General features: G+C 43.8%; 2 protein-coding genes across 8 annotated transcripts in view; one reads left to right on the top strand and one right to left on the bottom strand.

Annotated features, from left to right (window-relative positions):
- Positions 1-24,452, top strand: part of KCTD19 (potassium channel tetramerization domain containing 19) — a 31,767-nt gene that overhangs the window by 4,097 nt on the left and 3,218 nt on the right. For 3 of the 6 annotated variants that reach the window (XM_040498282.1, XM_040498280.1, XM_040498283.1), the window contains exons 2-12: positions 1,108-1,404; positions 14,101-14,251; positions 15,079-15,270; positions 16,480-16,611; positions 19,011-19,221; positions 20,380-20,540; positions 21,776-21,879; positions 22,353-22,495; positions 22,684-22,767; positions 23,030-23,144; positions 23,545-24,172. In XM_040498282.1, the coding sequence (XP_040354216.1) occupies positions 1,108-1,404; positions 14,101-14,251; positions 15,079-15,270; positions 16,480-16,611; positions 19,011-19,221; positions 20,380-20,540; positions 21,776-21,879; positions 22,353-22,495; positions 22,684-22,767; positions 23,030-23,144; positions 23,545-24,172 (2,218 nt within the window). Of the gene's footprint in view, positions 1-1,107; positions 1,405-8,558; positions 8,699-14,100; positions 14,252-15,078; positions 15,271-16,479; positions 16,612-19,010; positions 19,222-20,379; positions 20,541-21,775; positions 21,880-22,352; positions 22,496-22,683; positions 22,768-23,029; positions 23,145-23,544; positions 24,173-24,452 lie in introns of those variants that run through there. The other 3 variants (XM_040498286.1, XM_040498281.1, XM_040498284.1) reach the window with 3 other exon arrangements.
- Positions 2,180-24,452, bottom strand: part of PLEKHG4 (pleckstrin homology and RhoGEF domain containing G4) — a 36,330-nt gene continuing 14,057 nt past the window's right edge. For both annotated transcript variants that reach the window (XM_040498277.1, XM_040498276.1), the window contains exon 22: positions 2,180-2,751. In XM_040498277.1, the coding sequence (XP_040354211.1) occupies positions 2,734-2,751 (18 nt within the window). In that variant the 3' untranslated portion in view covers positions 2,180-2,733. The remainder of the gene's footprint in view (positions 2,752-24,452) is intronic.

Raw genomic sequence — 24,452 nt, 5'->3', positions numbered from 1 at the left:
CAAGATTATAAAGATTTTGTGTTTCCTTCTAAAGGTTTTATATTTTTAGCTCTTATTTTTAGGTTTGGTCCACTTAGTATTAATTTTTGTGTATGGTGTGAGGTAGGGTTTTTAGTTTAGTTGGTTTTCTTTTTGCATGTGGATGTCCAATTGTCCTAGCATCATTTTTTGAAAAGGTATTCTTTACCCATTGAATTGCTTGACTCCCTTATCAAATTCATAACCATATGTTTCCTTACACTAATAGCACACTATCTTGATTACTATACCTTTTTAGTTAGTTTTGCAAGTGGGAAGTATGAATCATCAAATTTCGTTCTCTTTTTCAAGATTTTTTTTTTTTTACTATTCTGTGTCCTTTGTATTTCCATATGGATTTTAACATCAGCTTGTCAATTTTTGCAGAAAAAAGGCAGCTGGAATTTTTATAGGGATTGTGTTCAATCTATAGATCAATTTGGAGGGTATTGCAGTCTTAGCAGTATTAAGTCTTCTGATTCATAAATATGAGATGTTTTTCCATTTACTTAGGTCTTTAAATTTTTTTTTTCAACAGGGGCGCCTGGGTGGCTCAGCTGGTTGAGCGTCTGGCTTTGGCTCAGGTCATGATCTCACAGTTTGTGTGTTCCAGCCCCACATCAGGCTCTGTGCTGACAGCTTGGAGCCTGCTTCGAATTCTGTGTCTCCCTCTCTCTCTGCTCCTCCCCTGCTCATGCTCTGTCTGTCTCTCTCCTTCAAAAATAAATAAAAACATTAAAAAAATTAAAAAAATTTTTTTTCAACAGTGTTTTGAACTTTTCAGAGTACAAGTATTACACTTCTTTTGTAAATGTATTCCTAAATATTTTGTTTTTTTGATATATTGTTTTCTTAATCTCATTTTTGGATTGTTCATTGCTAGTATATAAAAATACAATTGATGATATATTGATCTATACCCTTCACCCCGTTGAGTTCATTTCTCATAATTTTCTAGTGAATTCCTTAGGATTTTCTATATGCAAGATCACATCATCTACAAATAGAGATAGTTTTACTTCTTCCATTTCAGTATGGACGCTTTTTGTTTCTTTTTCTTGCATAGCTCTGTTTTCATTCTCCCTTTAGGAGGAGCCTGGCATGCCTCATGAATCAGCAGAGGATTTGTTTCATTTCAACGTTGGGGGCTGGCATTTCTCAGTTCCCAGAAGTAAACTTGCTCAGTTCCCAGACTCCTTGCTGTGGAAAGAGGCTTCAGCCTTGACTTCTTTGGAAAGCCAGAGGCTATTCATCGACAGAGATGGTTCCACATTTAGGCACGTGCACTATTACCTCTACACCTCCAAACTCTCCTTCTCCAGTTGTGCTGAACTAAACTTACTCTATGAGCAAGCACTGGGTTTGCAGCTGATGCCTTTGCTGCAGGTAAGATACTCTTGTCTTCCAGGAGTGATCAGTAACATAGGCCTTATAGCACTAAATGTTGTGTCCTTTCAATTACTGGTTTCTGGGATGACCCTGTTAATGGGGAAGTGTGATGAGTGAGTTAAAGTAATAAATAATACACTGGAAATGCATGTCCTGAATAAAGGCTTTCATCCTGACTCTGCCTTATCTATACCAGTACCCACCACAGACCCAGGATAGGACTTAACCAACTGCTGAGAGGGTGCCCTTGACTTTTGAAAATCCTATTTTAAGATTCTTCTTGAATCTTAACTTTCCTCCTAACTACAGAAACCACTTCTGTGGCTTCTCTTAAGTAGTTTATTCTTAGTTTTTGGACAATGATTTTTTTTTTTAACTAGAAAAGCTAAATATTATGGCTAGAAAGGACCATTGGCCATGCTCCATATTAATTCCACTGTCTGGACAAAGTGTTGTTTACTCCATCTCCACAAGCACTGAGCCAGCAAGTCACAGTTCAGCTTAGGGCACTACCAGCTGTGCCTCCCCAACACATCTTAGAAGAAAATTGAAATAGACAGTGCATGTTTGGGTCATACAGGAATAAGAACATTTCATACTGTGTGTTTTTATAGATATTCCTAAGTAATTTAATGTTTTTTTCATAAGTTACTATGTATTTGGAAATCAAAATCCTTCACATACTCCAATGCAAGTTGATGGTAGTATTCTTTTCATTTATTTTTCTTTTATTTTTTAAAGTTTATTTATTTATTTTGAGAGAGAGAGAGAGAGCAAGCAGGGCTGGGGCAGAGAAAGAGGGAGAGTCTCAAGAGGGAGAGTCTCAAGGGAGATGTGGGGCTCGATTCCATGAAACCATGAGATCATGACCTGAACTGAATCAGATGCTTAATCGACTGAACCACCCAGGCACCCCTTCTTTTTATTTGTTTAAAGCTACCCACCTGAAACAAAATTTTTTTCAACTACCCCTGGAGTGGAGTGCTAGAATTGCTTACAAGTGGCTTCAAAATTACTTAAATGGCCTCACATGTCAGGATTACTGATGACTTTATGCCAAGGCACCATTTTGTGAGGAAAAGAAGGGAATCATTTGTTCATTGCAGAAAATCAAAGAGATCAAGGCAATTTTTGAACCATTTTAAAGAACACAAGCCTATTATACAAACAGTTTATAAAGCCCTTTAAGTCCTTTCCTGTCCTCACTTCCCATTGAAACAACATCTGTCTGGGAAGCAACTTCAGAATGGGATGTAGCAACTTAGAGGCCAATGAGCTGGTCCAGTTCCCAAGTTCCAAGTTGTGTGAGCAGAAGTATTTGAAGAATCATGTGGATCTGCCTCCCTAAAAGATATAATAAAACAAGTGCTTATGTTTTGGAAATAGTGTTTTCAAAGAAATAAACATTTAGGCTGGGCTAACTGAAGTGATGTTTATTCTTTGAAGAAGAGTATAAATACAGCTGAAGAATCAATGGCCATCTCAAGCAAATCAACAGTCTCACACATTTCCATCACTTTCCCCATTGCTAAGGCCTGCCCATATATTCAGGTTCTTTCATAAATGTACAGATGCTTTGCTTGGAGAAAATGGAATTTTCCAATTATTAGTCTAAAGACTTTCCACAGGCAGCGCAATTTAATTCATTCAGCCAGTATTTACTGAAAACATTTTGGGTACCAGAAATTATTCCTGTGGGCTTTAAGAAAAACATGGTATGAACCAATAAAAATAAGATGTCACAAGTAATTTTAAACTTTCAGCAGCCATATTTAAAAAATTAAAAAGTGACACTAAATTTAATAATATATCTTATTTAACTCAATATACTTAAAATACTATCATCTCGGGGCGCCTGGGTGGCTCAGTCGGTTGAGCGTCCGACTTCGGCTCAGGTCACGATCTCGCGGTCCGTGGGTTCGAGCCCCGCGTCGGGCTCTGGGCTGATGGCTCAGAGCCTGGAGCCTGCTTCTGATTCTGTGTCTCCCTCCCTCTCTGCCCCTCCCCCGTTCATGCTCTGTCTCTCTCTGTCTCAAAAATAAATAAATGTTAAAAAAAAATTAAAAAAAAAACTATCATTTCAACATGTAATAAGTATTTTAAAACTGATATATTTTACATTTTTTGTACTAAATCTTCAAAATCTGATGTGTTTTATACTTATAATACATCTCAGATTCAGATTATTGCATTTCAAGTACTCAGTAGTCACATATGGCTAATGGCTATCATATTAGCACATATCTAAACTGTTCTTAAGTGTTGGCACTCCTCACTGTAGCATCCCTCAGATTTAACTCCTAGTAAAAAAAATGGGACTCTGCCACCTGCTAACTAATGGCTAAAGTAACTAAAGTTACTACACACTCAGCAGATCACATATCTTACTCAGAATTTTCTGTTACACAGTAGGCTTTTTTTGGAAAGCCATGTAGAAGAGCAAACCATCAGAATGAGATGGGAAGCTTCTGGAGTACAGACACCTTGTCTCACACTGCTGCTATACTCTCCACCACTCCTTATCCCCCCACATTTCCACTCTTTCTCTTTCCCACCCTTCTTCACCTGCCTACTCTACCTCCTTTCAGTCTGTAGCTTTGGCCTCCAAAGGACACACTCAGTATCTATTACACTCAGAATCTATCTACGCTTGATTCCAAGTGTAACATTTATTGTGTACTGAGCACCAATCAAGGGCCAAGCACTGGAGATATAGGAATGAACCATATAGCCATACAATGTCAGGTAGAGGTAAATACTGAAGAATAGAGCAGTGCTTCATGTGTAATAGTGAAGGAAGAGGGCATTTCTGTATTGTAGGACTTCTTGAGGTTTCAGAATGTGCTTATATGATTTTCTTTTTGTGCGTGTAGTTTTTATTCTGTCAGTCACTGCCCTTGTAGTATTGGAGCTTAGTTGAAAGAATAAAACATTTATATCTAACCTGCTTGTTTTTAAATGTACAAATGTGTAGTATGTGGAAAGGAGATAACAAGTGACTGAGACCAAGGAAGCTACTCCTTTAGAAAGAGTGGTAAGGGTGGGCCTCAATGACAAGGCAACATTTGAGCAAAACCTGCAGGAGAAATAAGTCATGCTGATGTCTGAGTTAAGAGCTTCCAGGCATAAGGAAAGGCACATAAAAACACCCTGAGGTTAGAGTGACTTGAAAGAGGCAATCTCAGAGGCTGGTACAATGAAAAGTAGAAGATCGAAGGTAGATAGATGGTGAGGTCAGAGGAAGCCAGGGGGCAGATCTTACAGAGTCTTACAGGCCACATTAAAGATATAAGATCTATTCCAAATGTTATAGGTAGCTTTGGGAGATACTTAAAGAAGTAAACTGATCAAATTTAAGTTTTAGAAGATTATTGGACCTTGGGTTAAGCAATGGTTTCTCAGGTTCAACACCAAAAGCACAAGCAACCAAAGAAAAAATATAGATAAATTGGACTTCATCAAAGTTAAAAACTTTTGTGCTTCAAAGGACACCATCAAGAAAGTGAAAAAGACAACCCAGAGAATGAAACAAAAAATTTGCAAATCACATATCTGATAAGGGACCTGTAACCAGAATATATAAAGCACTCTTACAACTAAACAATAAAAAGACAATCATATTTTAAAATGTGTAAACGATTTGAGTAGACATTTCTCCAAAGAATATATACAAATGGGGAATAAGCACATGAAAAAATGTTTAACATAGTTAGCCATCAGGGAAATACAAATGCAAACCACAATGAGATATCACTTCACACCACTAAGATGGCTATCATCAAAAAGACAGGCTAAGGGTGCCTAGGGGGCTCAGTTGGTTAAGCCTCCCTCTTGATCTTGGCTCAAGTCATGATCTCACCGTCCTGAGATGGAGCCCAGTGTGCACTGACAGTGCCAAACCTGCTTGGGATTCTCTCTCTCCCTCTCTATCTGCCTCCCTCCCTCTCTCTCTCTCTCCCTCCTCTCCCTCCCTCCCTCTCTCTCTCTCAAAAGAGATGAGTAAAGAGAGAGAGAGAGAGAGAGAGAGGGGCAATAACAGGTGTTGGCAAGGATGTGGAGAAATCGGAACCTTCATACACTGCTAATGGGAATGTAAATTTGTACAGTTTCTTTGGAAAACAGTCTGACAGTTTCTAAAAAAGTTAAAGAGTTATGATGTGACCCAGTTAATTCCCCTTCTAGGTATATACCCAAGAAAAATTAAAACTTATGTCCACACAAAAACTTGTAGACAAATGTTCATAGCAGCATTACTCATAGTAGTCAAAGAGTAGAAGCAATCCTTATGTTCATCAGCTGATGAATAGGCAAACAAATGTATATCCATCTATACAAATGAATATTATTTGTCAATAAAAAGAGATGAAGTGTCTGGGTGGTTCAGTCAGTTGAGCATCCGACTTTGGCTCAGGTCATGATCTTGCAGTTCAAGAGTTCGAGCCCCACATCGCACTGTGTGCCAACAGCTCAGGGCCTGGAGCCTTCTGGATTCTGTGTCTCCCTCTCTTTCTGCTCCTCCCCTGCTCACACTCTGTCTCTGTCTCTCTCTCAAAAATAAACATTAAAAAAAATTTTTTTAACGTTTTTTTATTTATTTTTGAGACAGGGAGAGACAGAGCATGAAAGGGGAGGGTCAGAGAGAGGGAGACACAGAATCCGAAACAGGCTCCAGGCTCTGAGCTGTCAGCACAGAGCCCTACGTGGGGCTCAAACTCACGGACCGCGAGATCATGACCTGAGCCGAAGTCGGCCGCTTAACCGACTGAGCCACCCAGGCGCCCCCTAAAAAAATTTTTAAGGAATGAAGTACTGATACATGTAACAACAAGGATAAACTTTGAAACATTATGCTAAGTTAAAGAAGCCAGACTCAAATATATTGTATGATTCCATTTATATAAAATGTACATAATAGGTAAAGTTATAGAGACAGAAAGTAAATTAGCTGTTGCCTGGCGCTAAGGTAGAGGGTGGGAAGGCTAGGGTGGGCAGGATTGGCAATGACTGTTAATGGGTGCAGAGTTACTTTTTAGGATGTTGAAATAGATTGTGGTGATGATTGCACAATTCTGTGAACACATTAAAAACCATTGAACTGTACAATTTAAATTGGAGATTTTATCATTCATATTATATATGTGAATACATTTCACATTAAATATATTTCAATAACACTATTTAAAAAATCATTGACTTCTGTCCTGATATTAGACGAGGAATCATCAAACTATAGCCCATAGACGAAATTCAGCCCACTACCTTTATACAACCTGTTAGCTATGACTGATTTTTACATTTTTTAGATGGTTGAAAAACCAAAAGAAAAATATTTTGTGGCACATAAAAATTATATGAAACTCAAACTTCAGTGTCCATAAGTTTTTTCTTTAATTTTATTTATTTTTGAAGGAGAGAGAGACAGAGCATGAGCAGGGGCAGAGAGAGAGGGAGATAGAATCCAAAGCAGGTTGTAGGCTCTGAGCTGTCAGCACAAAGCCCGATGTGAGGCTCGAACTCACGAGCAGTGAAATCATGACCTAAGCTGAAGTCAGACGCCCAACTGACAGAGCCACCCAGGCACCCCTGTGTCCATTAAGTTTTACTGGAACACAGCCATGCTCATTTGTTTATGTATTATTTATAGCTGCTCTTGAGCTACATACAATACAGAGTTGAATAGTGGCAACAGGAACCATATTCTCAAAGCCTAAAGTATTTGCTCTCTGCCCTTTTACAGAAAAAAATTTGCTGACCCCTGGCCAGTGAAGAGTGGGACACAGGAAGAAGGAGGAAGACCAGTTAGTTAGGAGGTTCCTATAGCATCCAGATAAAAGATAGTGGTAGTTTGGCCTAAGGTGGTAAAAGAAGTGTTCAAATTCTGGATGTATCTTGAAAAAACTGACACAGTTTGCTAATGAATCGTTGGTAGAATGAGAAAGAATAGATAATTCTTTTGTATACTGAGCAGTAAGAGGAATGGTGGATTCCAAAGAATGTGCAGGTTTAGGGGGAGAAATCAGGAGTTAGGATTTGAATGTGTTAAGTTTGAGAGGCAAGAAAAGGGTATTTATTAAACATCCAAGTGGTCATGGTGAGAAGGCAGCTCAATTGTGTAAGTTTTGGAATTCATGGGAGCAATCTGATCTAGAGGTATAAATCTGGGAGTCATCAAAGCTGGTATGTAAATCTATTAGCCTGGATGTTCACAGAGGAAGTACAGAGTAGCTATTCCAGGTCTGTACATTAACATTATAGTGCTTCCTAGAACTTTCTCTGTAATTTGGGGAGTCCCCTTTGCCTAAATGTAAACTGCTTCAAGCCTCTCACAAGCTATCAGCCTGGTTGAGAGTCATAGCTGCTACTGCAGTGTGAAATTTCTCTTCAGGGTCACTCACAAGAGTTCAAAGTTCTTGGCAGACTGTCGATTCCTTTACTTGCCCCCTTGAACCCCACTGAGGACTTAGTATGATAGTACATGCTACTTGTGTTTCCTTTTCCATCACCATCTGGCGACTTCTACGCTCGGAAACTTAAATTATTCTTCCTATAAGCATTCTGCTACCAGCAAGCAACCCAAATACACCTGCATTTCTTGTGTTCAAGGGAACCAGAGAGTTTTTATGTTGATCACACAAATGATGCTTTCAAGAAAACAGACAAGGGACAGTCTCACAGTTTCTATTACTCATGATGTTAAGACAGATTACCACTGTGGTCTTGGAAAGGAAGATTACATAAACAGTAGATATTCATCCCAACAGTGTAGCTTGTCTGTAGATATGGGTAAGTGGACAACCCTGGACCTGGCAACTGCTTGCCTGGACTCATAGCCTAACACATACCCAAACCTATGTTCTTGTGTGGGCACTCACACACACACTTTGAAATCCAGCCATGTCCCTAAGCACCCCAAACACCACCTCTCCACACCTTTTTACTTGGTGTTCCTTCTTCCTAGAATGCTTCCCCTTTAAGATTTACCCTAAATGTGGTCCAAGGGAAGTCTAGCCTGACACTTCCAGGCGGAGTTTTTGTCTCTCTGCTCTCAGAGTTAATTCCTGTCACCTATCAATGTTAATTCTGTTTGGATCAAGTATTCATAGGTCTTTCTCCCTCACTGGCCTGTATTCTTTTCATGTTTGCATTTCTAGTATCTCATAGTACCCAACCTGTAACAGGTGTTTAACAAACATCCACTGAGAGAACACTGAATGGTGCACCCAAGATGACCTATGAAGGCTAAATCTACTTCTGCAGGGTCAGGGCACTGGAACTGGCAGTGGAGGGACAGGTTTGTGTCTTATTTGACTTCCTTGGCTGATTGCAGCTGTTCTGCATATCCTTTTGTTCTACTAACCTTGCTTCCCTTGAGCTGCAGATTGATGCTGGCCTTCCTTGTTTTTACAAGACAGTTGCAAGTCCCCACTCCCCCACCCCCAGATCCCTCCAACAGCCCACATCAGAGCTTAAGGCATCTCTAAGCACTGGTTGTACTTGGAAAACCTCCATTAAGTCCCAGAGTTCTTCCAGTAGTGCATTTGTCAGCCATCTTTTGGCAGCCATACATATACACACACACACTTGCCCCCATGCCATTAGTCTTACATTGCTTCTGATTGACAAATTTTTTCACTACTATCTAGACCAAAAGTGACATTAATTATCCCTGTGCTAGTAATTAGCCATTTGAATTTATATCTATATTTCCCTAAAGAAATCCTCCCTTTAGTAACTTTCTAGGTCATAGCATATGAATAGTAAAAGTCATAGAAGTAATATTCAGGCAGATAGAAGTAGAATTGAAGTCCACAGAAGACTAGTCAAATACTCTGTGACAATTTCAGTTAACAAACCCAAAGAACACTAAGAAGCTAGGCTCTCTGAAATTCTCTTCACTCATTCATTACTTCATTCATTCCATGAAAATGTATTGAGATTCCTCAGGCACTGTTGTGGGTGCTGCAAATAAAGCAGAGAACAAACCAGGCAAGATCATCATGGTATTGGAGGTTTTATCTACTAGGGGAGACTAGCAGATGTTAAATAAATAAGTAGGTGTTATTGAGAACAATAAAGCAGAGTGAGGGGTTTAGGGAATGTGTTCTTTGGGTTCCTATAGCACCTAAATGGCTTCCCACAAGAAGGCCTTGTGTTTCTAGAAGCCAGAGCGAGGACTGGCTGAGAGAATTTAGAAGACAACCCAGTTGGGACACCTGGGTGGCTCAGTTGGTTGAGCGTCTGACTTTGGCTCAGGTCATGATCTTGCCGTCTGTGGGTTTGAGCCCCACATTGGGCTCTGTGCTGACAGCTCACAGCCAGCCTGGAGCCTGCTTTGGATTCTGTGTCTCCCTCTCTCTCTGCACCTCCCCTGCTTGCACTCCATCTCTCTCTCTCTCAAAAAAAAAAAAAAAAAAAAAAAAAGAAGACAACCTAGTTAAGGCTCCTGGGCCTAGTGCATGCAGCACGACTTGACTGGCAGGAATTGTGATCTCTTAGGATTTATTTGTATGTTTTTCTTTTTTAAGATTTTTCAAACATACCTTTCTTGGAGAGAATGGTACAGCTCACACTTTCACATTTACAGAAATGGCAAGAAATGGAGATTTCACGTCTACAAAATAGGTCATTCTCCCCTCAGCTAATACATCTCTCAAGCTAGTTGGACTATCAGTACTGACCCACCCCACAGGATATACCTGGGTACCAAACAGCACTTCCAAAAAGGCCATCTAGGCCCAGAACAATAGGTTGTTCTCCCAGACAGGGATTTCCCTCCCCCAATAGGTCCCTTCCACAATGGCCAATACAGAGTTGATCAAAGGCACTGTTGTTTCCTCCATTGGGACAGAATTTCAGGATTTGAATCTGCAAGTGAAACACAAATGGCAAGTTCAAGTTCTTCTGATGCTGTCAGCTTAGTATGGGTTTTGAATGGTCCACTGTCGCTTGCAGGCTCTCCCTAGTTTTACTCTTTTTTCTTGCTACTTCACCCAGCATCTTTTGATCCATCACCAATCAGACTGAAGTTGAGACTCTTCTTCCTGTCATCCTGTCTCCTTCTTCTCCTTCATCCTTGTCCCTCTCCCCCTTAGATCTTCCCTCTGGACTCTAGGTCCCAAGTTGGAATCACTGTATTCACTGCCCTCTGAACTCTCTGAGCACTGCCCATTGTAATCCTATGTTAGCTTTTCCTGTGGTTTTGGATATTCAACATCTTTGGATACTCAGTTTTTGTGAATGTAGTCTGCTTCTCTGCCAGCTCATTTTGGGCTCCCTCATGTTTCATTTTGCTTTTATTTCCAGAGGACTCAGCCTTCTAGCTCTCCATTTATGTGAATTCTTTCATTTAACGCAGCAGTTAAGCACTTACTACACATCGGGTTCTAGACTAGAAGCTGGGATGCATCAAGTCAGTCCTTCCTCCCAAAGCCTGAAAGAACAGGCCTGAAATCAAGCCACAGAGACCCAGATGGAGAAGTTCAGAAGGGTCTATGGGAACAAAAGAGGATGACCTGCTCTAGCTAGGATAGGCTCCAGGATTTTCAGGCAGTGAAGGGAGGAGAGAAGTGTTCTGGGAAGAGGAAATGGTATATATAAAATTGAGGAGTCATTACAGAACATGGTGTGTCTTTGGAGTTTTGTGGACTTGAGTATCACTGATGATGGAGTGCAGACAGAATGGTAAGATGAAGCTGGAAAGGTAGTTTGGGATCTGACCATTAAATGGAAGGAAATTAGGGGCACCTGGGTGTTTCAGTCAAGCATCTGACTTTGGCTCAGGTCATGATCTCGTGGTTTGTGGGTTTGAGCCCTGTATCAGGCTCTGTGCTGACAGTGCAGAGTCTGCTTGGGATTCTCTCTCTCCTCCTCTCTCTGTCCTTCCCCCACTTGCACTCTCTCTCTTCAAAATAAATAAATAAACTTTAAAAAAGGAAATTAACATATTATTTCCTTTAATCCTTACAACATCTTCCAGATTTTACTATCTCGACTTTGCCTATGAGGAGCCTGAGGCTTCTAGATGTTAAGTGACAGATGGGAGGCAGGTGGTCAAGAGCAGTGGTTAAGAGCACGGACTCTAGAATCCTGGGTTCCATTTGTAGCATTTCCTCTTACTTGGGGCACTGAGTACTCATTCTCTTCTTGGGTCTTGTTTCCCATTTGCTAAAAGGGAATGATAATAGTAAAACCTACTTTGTGTAAGGGGGGCATTAGGAGAATTCAGTTTTAAAATGCCTGGGTAGGGGTGCCTGACTGGATCAGTTAGTAGAGTGTGAGACTCTTGATCTTGGGGGTGTGAGTTCAAACCCCATATTGGATGTAGAGATTACTTAAAAGATAAAATCTTAAAAAAAAAAAAAAGTGCCTGCTCTTAAGTGACCAAGCAAGATTCAAACCCCAGTCTGTCTGAGTTCAAGGCTCCATGCTTGTTGTGTATATCCTGCTGCCTCCAATGATTGTGAAGGACCTCGCATGCAATGCTAAAAAGAATTTGGATGCCCCATAGGTAGTGGGGAGCACCGAAGTTTTTTAAGATGGAGACTGGTTTGGACTCATTTGCATGTTCGAAAGATACACTGTATGGAAAGGACCTGGGGATGAGAGGACCAGGACTGGGGAAAGGGAAAGGAGGAAGAGGGTGGAGCAGAAAGCAGGGGATGGAGTCACAGGGCTTGCTGACTGACTGAGTGGAGATAGTGTGACTATCAGTCAAGTTACAGTTCCTGCTTTAAATCCTTCAATGGCTTCACTTAACCAGGAGATATATGAAACTCCTCAGCTCAGCTTACAGAGCTGTTCACTCTCTGGCTCTTGTTTACTGCTCTAGACTCATCTCCCTCACTTCTCACTTCCTCAACCTCCATACACCTTAAAGCTACAATCAAGGCACAGAGGCAGGTGACTTAGTGTATATCTCTACCTACCATCTTCCCACCCTGTCCTGTCCCTCCTGTGCAGTCACTGTTTTCTTTGTCCCTTTTCTCAGTACAAATACTACATTATATATTATAATAATATAATTTATTATTATTATCATCATCATCATCATTATCATCTCATTTTAACTCAATAATCCTGCTCACTCACTGATGCAGAAACTGTTCCAGTCTGTCACCTTCCTAGAACCTCAGTTTTATTTCTTTGCCCGAGGCCAACTACTCCCTCATACAGAAATCCATCTCTCACCAGTTTCCCTCCTCAGGATAGCTGACAGCTTCACATAGAAGCTAAAGTTGTGTGCAATCCTGAGCAAAGAGGGACAAGAAAGCCTATATTTTCTTCCAGTGCTGTGGAAAGAAATCCTAGGTTCCTGGAGCTCCTGAAACTTCAAAAACAATGCTGGCTCTTATCTCAGTATATGTAAATTGTTGGTTTTCTTGTCTTTTCTCATCTTTCCCTCAAACTGAGAGCTCCTTGAGTCCAGGCACAGTATCTGTGGCCCTGGTGATACACAAGCATTTCTTAAATGAATGAATGACAGACTCTCTTCTGGTGTCACACACACACTATTCTTCTCTCCCATTACTCAGTGCTCCCAGGAAAGCACTTCCGACAACCCCGACATTTTCCAATCCTTCCACAAGTCCACCAGCCACCTAAAGTGAGGAAGAATTCTCCCACTTCTAGTCTCCTTTCAGAGTTTAAGCAGTTATGTGGGTGCACTTTATAGGTATGGCCACCAGAGGGCCCTCTCAAAGCTCGGGATTCCTATGACCAGCTTCACCAGAGTTTCATCTGGTAGTTTAGATTGGAAGCAGGTTCTTTTATTAGTATCATACTGAATCTAAGGTGTTCTGTTGATTTTGAGGCTCTTAGAGAAAAAAGTTGTCACATGATGCCTTTCAAATACAACTTTTCCAGCTATTGCTAGTATTTGATGGGAAAATACTATTTTCTTCTAGAGTAGGTACAGGAAAAATGGGCTTGATGTTATGATAAGCTGCCCCCTGTACAGGACTTTTGAAGGAAAATGGGTCCTTGAGTGAAGAGTGGCATGATCCCACCCTTTGCTCTGAGCTTCATCCCTGCCTATCTGGGGTGCTCCACTCGAGCCTCAGCCCACCCTGGTCACTTGCTCCTTCAGGTACAGAAACTCTGGACGTGAAAGACTACTTGAGCAAGTCACAAATCCTTTAACCTCAACTGTCTCATCAGTAAAATGGGAATGCAGACATTTACCACATCTATCTCACAGAGCTATGTCAGGGTAAATGAGCAAATGTATGTGAAAGTGCTTTGAAAAATGTGGTACCCTGTGCTACCTCCAATTCCCTGCTTAGATCACGTTCCAGGATTAGGATGAACACAAACAATAAGCAGATCACAGCAACTCTAACAGTTCAAAAGGGTTTTTAAACTGTTGAGGGGAAATGATAGAAAATCTCAAGCTTTTAATGATTAAATATAAATTACTCTTTAACTTATGTAAGATAACTTTCTATCAATCAGCATAAAGTTATAACCCAAAAAGATTATTTAAAAATGATAAGAGAAATAGTCCCTGAAATTTTGAATATTAGCATGTCATCTTATAGACCTAAATTTTTATATTTATGTATGATTGACTAAATTTATTTCAAAACACTTTATCAAAGTAAAACACATACTATCTTTCCTGGTACTTTGCCCTAGAACTGGTAGATAGTTACATGATTTAGAATTTTCAAGGTAGTAATTTTCTGTATCTAACAGACTCTAGATAATCTGAAGGAAGGGAAACACCACCTACGTGTACGGCCTGCAGACATACCTGTTGCTGAGAGAGCATCTTTGAACTACTGGCGAACGTGGAAGTGTATCAGCAAACCCTCAGAATTTCCTATAAAAAGTCCAGCCTTCACAGGTATACCCACAGGCTGACCCATCCTATAGCCCACACCAGCTTCCCTTCTCCTCATCCTAACAGAAGTGGCTTCCATCCAGAGAATACTCTGATTTTTGAACTAGTTCTGGATGTTTTCTTCACCTCTCCGTCATCTCCTTTGATCTTGTACCTTGCCACATGCCTTCTTCAAGGCTGCTTACCCCCTGGAACTAAACATCCTCTTCCACGTTCATTTCTCTGCATAGTGGTTTTACTTGGGCAAGGCTGGGCTGCATTCTGCCCCCTCCTAGTAGTCAGAGAACTCCACTAACCTTTCAAGTCAGCTCTAACCACCACACAAGGAATGTCCCCAAATGATCACTGTCTGATGCATGCCTTGCAGTATAGATTGGCCTCTCTGGGACATGAGAACAGCCATTAACGACTGCTGATGGGTCTTGAGCTTCCAAGAGAGTCAAAAGCATTTATTTTGGCTGTGGGTCACAATAGTTGGTTTGATCAATTAAAACTAGACAGGTAACAAGTATGAACTTAATGACGTTGGGTACATAAGCCAAAATGTTACAACATACCTACTGCCCTTCAGTATAGAAAAAATAGATTTCTGTGTCTTTCTCCCCACCACACTCCTGCATTTGAGATTAGAGTTACATCCAGAGACAGACAGACAGACAGGAGAGGGAGGGAGGGAGGGAGGGAGGGAGGGAGGGAGAGAGAGAGAGAAAGGAGGCACCTGGCAGGGACCATCTCTGGGGTGATCTCTCCATCTTCAGCTGGGACCCCTGGGTCAGTGAGAGCCCTAACCTCTGAGAGGTGGTGATGCCCCTCTGCACATTCTCTTCCAGGCCTCCATGATAAGGCACCTTTGGGACTCATGGACACACCATTGTTAGACACAGAAGAGGAAGTGCACTACTGCTTTCTGCCCCTAGACCTAGTGGCCAAGTATCCAAGCCTGGTGACTGAAGACAATCTGCTGTGGCTGGCTGAAACTGTGGCCCTAATCGAGTGCGAGTGCAGTGAATTCCGCTTCATTGGTGATTGCTTTATCCTGGGGGTGGAGGGCTGATAGGTAGGGCCTATCCACCCCTCCCTATCCCACACACCCTGGTGGCTCAGCTTGGTGCTTAAGGCCTCAGGAGCTTCCCTGGGTTGAGGAGGTGAAAGCATGACAGGGCCTTCTGGAAGGCTAGCAGATTCTCAGCATTAGACTCCCACAAGCCTCAGGGCTATATTATTCCCTGTTCATTTGGGGATGGCCTGGATGTGAAGGGGCACTGGAAACTACCTGCAGTGATCAGAGGCCACAGGAGTTGGTGTGAAGGACAAGGCCCTGAGCTGGGCTCCAAAGTCAGCTACTCTCTAGCTTGCCTTTATGTATCCACCTGGGCTCCTGGCCTCAATTCCTCTCACCATAAACTGAGGAAATAGGGTTTCCTATTCCTATTCCTTTGTTTCAAAGAATGGTCCCTACCTGCTCTCATTTCCACTAAAACCAGAATAAAAGGGAAGGAGAGTATATAGTCAAATTATTGTAAGATTACTTGAACTAGTGGCCTAAGGAGGGATGAAGTCTTCAACCCTGGACAGAGCGAGCCTCCCTCCCCCCACCACCCTAGGACAAGGTCTCGTTAGGGTGTGAACTGAATGAGCTTTCTGATTCCAAGATGCTACTGCTGCCTAGATGAATAGGACAGGAAACAACCAAGTTGTACTGGGGCCCAAATGCCTGGAACCCCAGCCATTCCTACTTACAGTAACCTGGAAAGTTGTCTGTGATGTGCTTCTGAATCTCCAAGTTGATTCACACAGGACGTTAGTGTTGGCTCCATCTCTGCCTCCCACACTGCAATCCAGGCAGGGACAAACTGCAAGTGCCACCTGCCAGCCCAGGCACAGCTGGGCCTTTCCTCTGTAAGCAGCAAGACAACTCCCTCTTTTGGAATGACCTGCTCTTGGGTCAAGACTCACAGGGTAAGTCTCAAGGCCAGTATGCTCACCTGGGAGCTCCAGGCCAGGCCAAGGGAGGCCACACCCATGGACTCAGACACAGGAAAACAAAGTAATTTGGGGTGTTTCACCTTGAAACCACAGACTCAAAGCCTATCTAACCAGGTATGTTTAGAAGTTGTTTCAGAACAAGGAGGGCGTAGGATATGTTGCAGTATCACAAACCTGCCCAAACCTGGACCTACAGTTAAATCAGAAATAATCTTATCTCATGTTGTTTCCCTTTGCTTTTCAAGTGAATTTTCTACGCTCCCAGAAGATTTTACTACCAGATAATTTCTCCAACATAGATGTGTTAGAAGCAGAAGTAGAAATTCTGGAAATCCCTGAGCTCACTGAAGCTGTAAGGTTGTACCGGATGAACATGGGTATGTCACCAGAGGAACCTTGCCCTGCCCTTGACACTCTGGGGCAGGTGAGGCTTGAGCTGTTAAAGCCAAGAACAGACATCTCCCCTCCCACAGCCACTTTGGGCTTTGGGTGGTGGTGAGAGAAGCGGGTGTTTTGGCTGACTTAGAATCTGAGAAGAACAATTTCAGCCTGAAACCTTGTACACCCTGTCTGCTCAGCCTTCCCATTGAGCTGTACGTAGGTCAGCCCAGCCTGGGTGGGGAAACCAGGCCTGAATGTCCTAGGGAGGGAGGTTGGGCCCAAGGGCAAGCTTCCCAAGGGGAGGGGAGGTTTGTTCTGCTTGAGGAAGTGGGGAGCAACTTGCAGCATCTGACTGCCTCTGCCGTCCTTCCTCTTCCAGGCATAGCTGGAGGGCGTGGGAAACTCTCAAGCAAATTCTCTATTAGTGCTCCAGTTATCTTACCCATCCCCAAATTCCCTTGTTTCCCTAGTTCAAATCCTCTGGCTGTTGTGCCTGTCTCTGCCTGCTCCTGACACTTTTTTTTTTTTTTTTTTTCAAACAGTCTTGAGGTCTTTTATTTTTTTTTTTTATTTATCATGCCATGAATTCACGGGGAATGGGTTCCAGCAGCTCAGGCTCCTTTCCATTGGTTCTCACAAAGTGTGCTTCTCTGGGTGGGGCAGGCTGGCACTTCAGTTGAACCCAAGTACCTTTCTCCTTGGCTTCCTTCTTTTTCTGACCATTTTCCTTCACACGCTATCTTGGCTCTTTGAGTGCTTAATATGCTCAATATGTACATTAATTCTCTTAGCAAGAATCTTGCCCTTGTTTGTTTACAACAATGCCAATAGCATGTTGGGTAACATTGCAGACTCTTCCAGTTTTGCCATGGTAACATTTGTGGTGTATTCCTTTTTGAATGTGCCCATTCCCTTGATGTCCACAATATCACCTTTCTTGTGGATTCGCATGTGTGTTGCCAAAGGAACAACTCCATGTTTTCTAAAAGGCCTAGAAAACATATAGCGAGTTCTTCTCCTCTCTCCCTTTGTGTTGGTCATCTTGGCAAATTACTGGAAGATGGCGGTTCCAGCCCAAAAGGACTGCTCCTAACACTTCTTGACCTGGTCCAATCCAGGCCTTTATGCTCCCAGCCCTACCTCATTCTGGTTTCGTCCTCATGTTTTTATTTGCCTTCCACCATCCCATTTCCCAAATCCTGCACATCTGTGGAAGCTACTATGCATGCTGCAGGGAGCTAGCTGTGTTGCAGTGTGGCCTCAGCTGGCATTCTGAGAACATATAAACTGTCTTGCACATGTGAAGTTTGGTCTGTGCATCGAATAGGGTCTTTCGCTGTGATTAGGCCTAACTTTCCCAGCCTCTTCCCCAGGCAAAAATGGGACTAGTGGCATCCTGAAGCAGGTCTCAGGAACCTGTTCCAGGGTCTACAATCCACTTAAGAGGGCTGAGTTCAAATCCCTCCTTCAAGGGCTTCTATTTCTCAGAGAACATGGGTCATTGAGAGATGAGCAGAGTGGTGTCTGTTCCACAAGGGCTATATAAAGATGGAGGGAAAGCATGTTTGCAGACAGGCTCTGTAAATCATGCAGCAGCCCCCAAATACAAAGTGTGGTTTTTGTCTTTTGAAAAGCACCATAACTAAGGGAAACGGCTCTAGTAGCTTTGGAGATGGACAAGCTGCCCTCAAATCCCAGCTCTGCCCCATCTAGCTTTACGGTTTGGGGCAAGGTACTTAATTAGCCTCTCAGGATAGTTTCCTCCTCTGTGATAAGGATGGTATGACCCCTCTTGTACGATCCATGAAAATCACCCAGCAGCTTGCCTGCTGGCCCACTGTTGCCACTGGGACAGGATTTTATAGACTGTGCATTGTACCCACTTCAGGAGAACAAGGTCCTGCCTGTGAGCCAGCTATCCCAATACCCAATCTAAAAGTAATACCACATAGTTTGTCTCTAGGAGAAATTCTGCCCAGGAGTGATAGGGGCTGTGAGTCTGAGAAGCCTGTAATGCATATCAGGTTCTGTGCTATGGGGTCGCCTTCCCCATAGATGATTAATTAGAGCAGAGCTTGGAACAAAGGAAGATTCCTGCAGAGGATGGGGCCAAATGGCTGCTGTACTGAAACTTCTGAAATTCAAATGTTAATGATTCAGCAAATTAATCCCCCGCCCAACCCTACCTCCCAACAAATAGCTTTGGCCTCTAAACCTATGTATCCTAAAATTATGCAGATTTTGAGAAGAATCAGATTTGGCTATGCAAGGAAATAAGCTTCCTCTAAGTTTCTTTAGTACTAATTCAAGGCAGGAGTAGGAAGCAAGACCCAAAGCTTCCAATACAATTATGACTGTGAGGAGTCTAGGAGTCACCCCCTTCTCGCCGGCACAGGTGGCTGTTCCCGGACTTCCTGTTCTCCCCTGAGCCCTGGGAAAGGGGGCCGTGCAGCAGGCCTGGAGTCTATGAAGCCGTTGTACACGATGGCCCTGGGTCTGCTTGTCAAGTACCCAGACTCCGCACTGGGACAGCTCCGCATCGAAAGCACGCTGGATGGAAGTAGACTGTACATCACAGGGAATGGGGTTCTCTTTCAGCACGTCAAGTAAGGCCCTCCTCAGTGAATAGCTCAGTTCCACTCAGGTTGGTCTCTGCCTTTCTCCAGAAACCAACCTGGGGCCCCACCCATGAGCCAGAGGAAAGTAGTGTCCTTGGAGGCAAACCCATCATTTTAGCTACTCCCACTACCACCACTAAACCCAGGCCTTAGAGGAGAGGACTGGTTTCAAAGGTATAAGGGTTCCCAAGGTTCAAAGGCTTCAGACTGTTTCATATTTCTGTTTTCTGCAATCCACTGCTGTTTTCAGCCCTATGCTAGGGCTGAGATGACCAGGTCACAGTCACAACCCTCAGGATGCTAGATATTTCCCCTGCCATGCAGACCCTCCTACAAAGGCCCTCCCTGAAACCCTTGGGAGTCTTGCTAGATACACAGAAATGCCAGAACTGGGGGTGAGCTCCAGAAGCGAAGTAAGGCAGGCTTCCCAAAAGAGGTGATACCTGGCCTGTGCCTCAGGGAATAAGCTTAGAGTGTCCCCATTAGCGCAGAAGCATGGATTCTAATCCTGTTTTATAGAAAAGTAAACTGATGTTTGGAGTGGAGCAATTAACTCTCTTAGGGTCACAAAATATACTGGTACCAAAACTAAATGTGAAAGTAGGTTTTCCTGAGCCCCTGGGGAGGTTAGCCAACTCTAGGCCCTTTGGGCCTTTGTGGCCCACACCATCCATCTCTCCCAGAGATGTCCCATCCCTGATGTCACAAATGCCTTTGGAGGCAGGGATTGATATTCAGACCCCCAGCCTCTTTCCTGGGCACAAACAGTATTAGTAATCTCCCAGACTGGCAGGCTGCCACACAGTCACTGCAATGTCATGGGAAGACACTTAGGGGGAGCAGAATGGGAGTGGGTGGTCCCTGGCCTGGCTTCTGGAACTTCAGGCAGACCTAGAAGCTTACAGTTAGTTGATTTAGAGGGCTTTTCTGAGGTAGGTCAAGCTCAGCTCCAAGATGGTGAGTCTGTGTGTCCAAGCTCATTCTCCTATAAGACATCACCAGATTTCTGGTTAAATCAAGGAAATGAGGTTAGTAGCCACAGGTTTCAGCGGTGTTAGGGACAAGACATTCTATGCATGAAAAGTTGGCAAGCTCCCTAGGTGTGCAGTGCTGAGGCTCTCTCTAACAGGCCTTTCCTCTGGGCAGGAACTGGCTAGGGACTTGTCGACTGCCCCTGACTGAGACTATTTCCGAGGTGTACGAGCTCTGTGCCTTCCTGGACAAAAGGGATATCACCTATGAGCCAATGAAAGTAGCCCTGAAGACTCATCTGGAGCCGAAGAGTCTGGCACCCGTGGATGTGCTCAGTAAATGAGGAAGCTTCTTTATTTGAATTTAGCATCAGAGGAGGGCTTGGGTATCAAAAAGGAAAGTTGAGGCTGGCCAGGGCCAGGAATTGTAGATGTAAGAGGAGAGGAAATCCAACATTTGTAGGTTTTCCTAGAGGGAAATTTTCCTGTTAAGGTACCCCTCCTCACCTCAAGCCCATGAGTAGCCTCAAGTAGTACAGACTGACCTCAGTAGGGGGCCACATGGGTCTTTGAGAGCTGACATGCTGTGCTCATTTGATCCTCATAACCATCCTGGGAAGAACAGTCCCTGGGTCCATTTAACAGATAAACCTCAAATTACTCAGTGAGCTAGTGATCAAGCTGGAGTTTGAATCTGGGTCCAAAACTAATGTTGTTTTCACCAGCTGCCTGTAACTATTAACAAAAAGTTTTTAGATCAAGTTTCCACTGCATTCCATCATTCAGCAACATTCAATATTTATTGAGCACCTACCATATACCAGGAAAGGAGGAGATACTGGGAGCATAGAAGTGAACACAAGAGACCCAGTCCTTATCTTCATGGAGTTCACAATCTAGTGATACACCTCTTGCCTCTTCGTTACGTAACATATACCTTTCACTTATTACAAAGCTCATTAGAAACTGGTTCCCAAACATCAGAACAAAGCCTAAGTCTAGTCTCCCCCAGGAAGAGGGTCATGGATTCATCTCCCCAAAATGAAGCCCCATTCTCCAGACATGCCTAGAGGCTTGGTCTCTATACCAGTGACAGATTTGATGAGTGCTGGCAGTGTGACATTAGCTAAACTATAAGCACAAACATAAAGAGGGACTTCTCACCACATGAAGAGTTATACACCAAGGACACACCCAGCCAGAAACCAGAGGCAGCTGGCAATGTAGGTAGACAGGAACATTAGTCCAGCTTTCTTGAGAGAGGTGGGTTGGGGGAAGAGCATCAGTGCTCTTGGGGTTGGGATTTTAGAGGGCTTATCCTTCCCACTCCCAGAGTCATCAGCTGTCCCCCAAGCTGCCATTCCAAATCCACCTCACCACCCAGGAAATTGTAGTGAGCTGCAGGGAAGGCCCGAGAGAAGACTGGTGTCAGAGATTTCTATTTCTTCTGCTTCTCAGAAGAGGCAACACAACATGACTGAAGATACTGAGTCTTAACATGCATTATTAACTAAAATGTCCTAATTTCCCTTCTGGCCATGTGATACATTCCTTTCCATTGGTTTCCTTAGATGAGGAGTGGACAGCAGAAATCACTGTATATTCCCCCCAACAGATCGTCAAAGTTTATGTTGGAAGCCACTGGTATGCAACCACCCTGCAGACCTTGCTGAAGGTATGCTGGCCCCGGAGCTGCCCTCTTTTCCTTTTGGCTTCTGTGGCTGAGCTGCTTTAGAACCTGTCCTCTGACTGTCACACAGTTTCTAGCACCTGCTTAGAAAAAGACCTTCCCCCTACCCCATGGCCCAAAGTGCCCATATTGTATGAACAGCATGCTACAAAGGCCCTCAGGAGTTTGGGTAGGGAGGAGACCAGTCTGAGGGGCCTGGACTGAGCAAGACACAGGGTAGGGTTACAAATGACTTGAGAGGGTGGTTTAGGGGCAGTAAAACTGAAGCAGGGTTGTTCTTGTCCCTGGATGCTCAGCTCCCCACTATCGCTCCCTGTGGCTAAAAAGATAGGGAGCTGGAAATCCAAAAGCCTAGAAAGGTCAAGAAAATGAAGTAAAAGAAGACTGACCTGCCCCTTACTAAAGACCAAGCCCTTTAACTAACAGACTGACAAGGTCTGGTGTACAACCTCTTGCAGTATCCAGAACTTCTGTCCAACCCTCAGAGAGTATACTGGATCACATACGGACAGACCCTGCTGATCCACGGGGATGGCCAAATGTTCCGACACATTCTTAATTTCCTGAGACTTGGAAAACTGTTTTTACCATCTGAATTTAAGTAAGTGATAAATGGAAGGAAATCACGTGATGAAATCCCTTCCTTGTATAATAGAAAAACCTTCAGATTGCAGCCTTCAAGAAGGTTATATTATTTCCAATATGTAAATTGCTGTCAAGGCAGCAGCTCTGAAGGCTATGCCTCCTCGCACCCAGCTGCCCAGCCTGACAAGATCTTGTCATTTGCAGGGAATGGCCCCTCTTCTGCCAGGAGGTTGAAGAATACCACATCCCATCCCTTTCAGAAGCCCTTGCCCAATGTGAGGCATACAAGTAAGGAAACTTTGCTCTGGACACCATGTTCTGGCGTTTGGACCTTTATAGTATTCTTGAGAATCCTAAATCCCATCTCCCTGTTCTCCTTTGGGCAGAGGGGGTGGAACAGGCCCAGGATTGGCCAGTGACCTAAATGAAACCCTTTAAGAGCCCTTCACTGCCACTGTATAGAGCTAACTAGCCAAAGGGCAGACCTGACCAACTAGTAGATGAACTAGTAGAGGCTTCTGCTCACTGACTCCCTCTTGGGAGTCTGCAGGTCATGGACCCAGGAGAAAGAATCTGAAAACGAAGAAGCTTTTCTCATCAGGAGACTGCGCGTGGTAACAGAAGGGCCAGGGTCACTGGTGGAGTTCAGTAGAGATGCCAAAGAAGTAAGTCTCAACCTTCTTTGGTTTGGTGGTGTCCTCAAAAAACCACCACAGTGTTGAGGGGTAGGCTCTATTATTGAGGGGCATGGCAAAATTAAAGGGCAGAACCTACATGGATTCCTAACATGGTAATTGGTTTTTGAACATTGAAGGGGCACAGGGATGTGTTTGCCACTCGTGGTCTAGGATGCTGATAAAATGCTCCTTTGGAGTATGTGAGGCCCCTGGGCTGGCACCACCCCCACTCAGGCTGAGCAAAGCAAATGGCTGATCTATGTGGAAGACAGGAAGACAGGATCTGGATGAATAAATTAAATCTTAGAAGTCCAAATTATTAGGTCTTGGGTGAGGCTTCAATGTGGAAGCACAACATTCCCAGAGCTGCTGTGTCCTCCCTCTCCAGACCACAGCCTGCATGCCCATGGACTTCCAAGACTGCAATGACAGGACTTCATGGAATAAGGCCAAGGGGATCCTGACCAGATCCAGCCAGATGGAAGAACCTGAGCAGTACTCCCAAACCATCCAGGTGTCCCTTTGCCGAGGTGCCAAGAGGGCGGGCAATCCCAGCACATACTCCCACTGTCCTGGTCTTTGTGCCAACCCCAAATACTGGGGGGCCCACCCCGAAAGTCCTCCCAAGAAGAAATGTAGTACAGTCAACCTCACACAGAAACCTGAAACCAAAGACCCTCCTGTCACTCCCATGCAAAAACTCATCTCCCTCGTTAGGGAATGGGACATGGTCAACTGCAAACAGTGGGAATTCCATCCAATGCCAGTCCCCCAGAGCAGCTTCATGGAGGAAGCCACTCTGCAGCTCCCTTCGGGAAGTGAGGCTGCTTCCCAGCCCAGCACCTCAGCTTCCTGGAAAAGCCATTCCACAGGCTCAGAGAAGGACCCAGCTCTGCAGGCAGGGGCTGGAGCTGGAGCCAAAGACAAGGGGCCAGAGCCAACCTTTAAGCCATATTTCCCTGTGAAAAAAGCTGTCACCCTGAAGGATTGGGGCAAGCAGAAGCCAAGGGAGAAAGGTGAGTCCTCTCTCATCCTTTACCTAAGTCTTATAAAACAGAGAGGGTAGGGGCACCTGGGTGGCTCCATCAGTTAAGCATCTGACTTCAGCTTAGGTCATGATCTCATGATTCATGAGTCCTGCATTGGGCTTTCTGTTGTCGGCACAGAGCCTTCTTCGGATCCTCTGTCCCCTTCTCTCTGTCCCTCCCCTGCCCATGTGCACACGCTCTCTCAAAAATAAACATTAAAAAACAACAACAACAGAGGGCAAAACTTGGCCGTGACCAGAGTGAATTA

This window comes from Herpailurus yagouaroundi, unplaced genomic scaffold (assembly GCF_014898765.1).
Source record: "Herpailurus yagouaroundi ecotype Mexico unplaced genomic scaffold, PumYag 190, whole genome shotgun sequence".
NCBI lineage: Eukaryota > Metazoa > Chordata > Mammalia > Carnivora > Felidae > Herpailurus > Herpailurus yagouaroundi.
The sequence above is the reverse complement of the archived record's forward strand: the minus strand, read 5'-3'. Positions and strand labels throughout refer to the sequence as shown.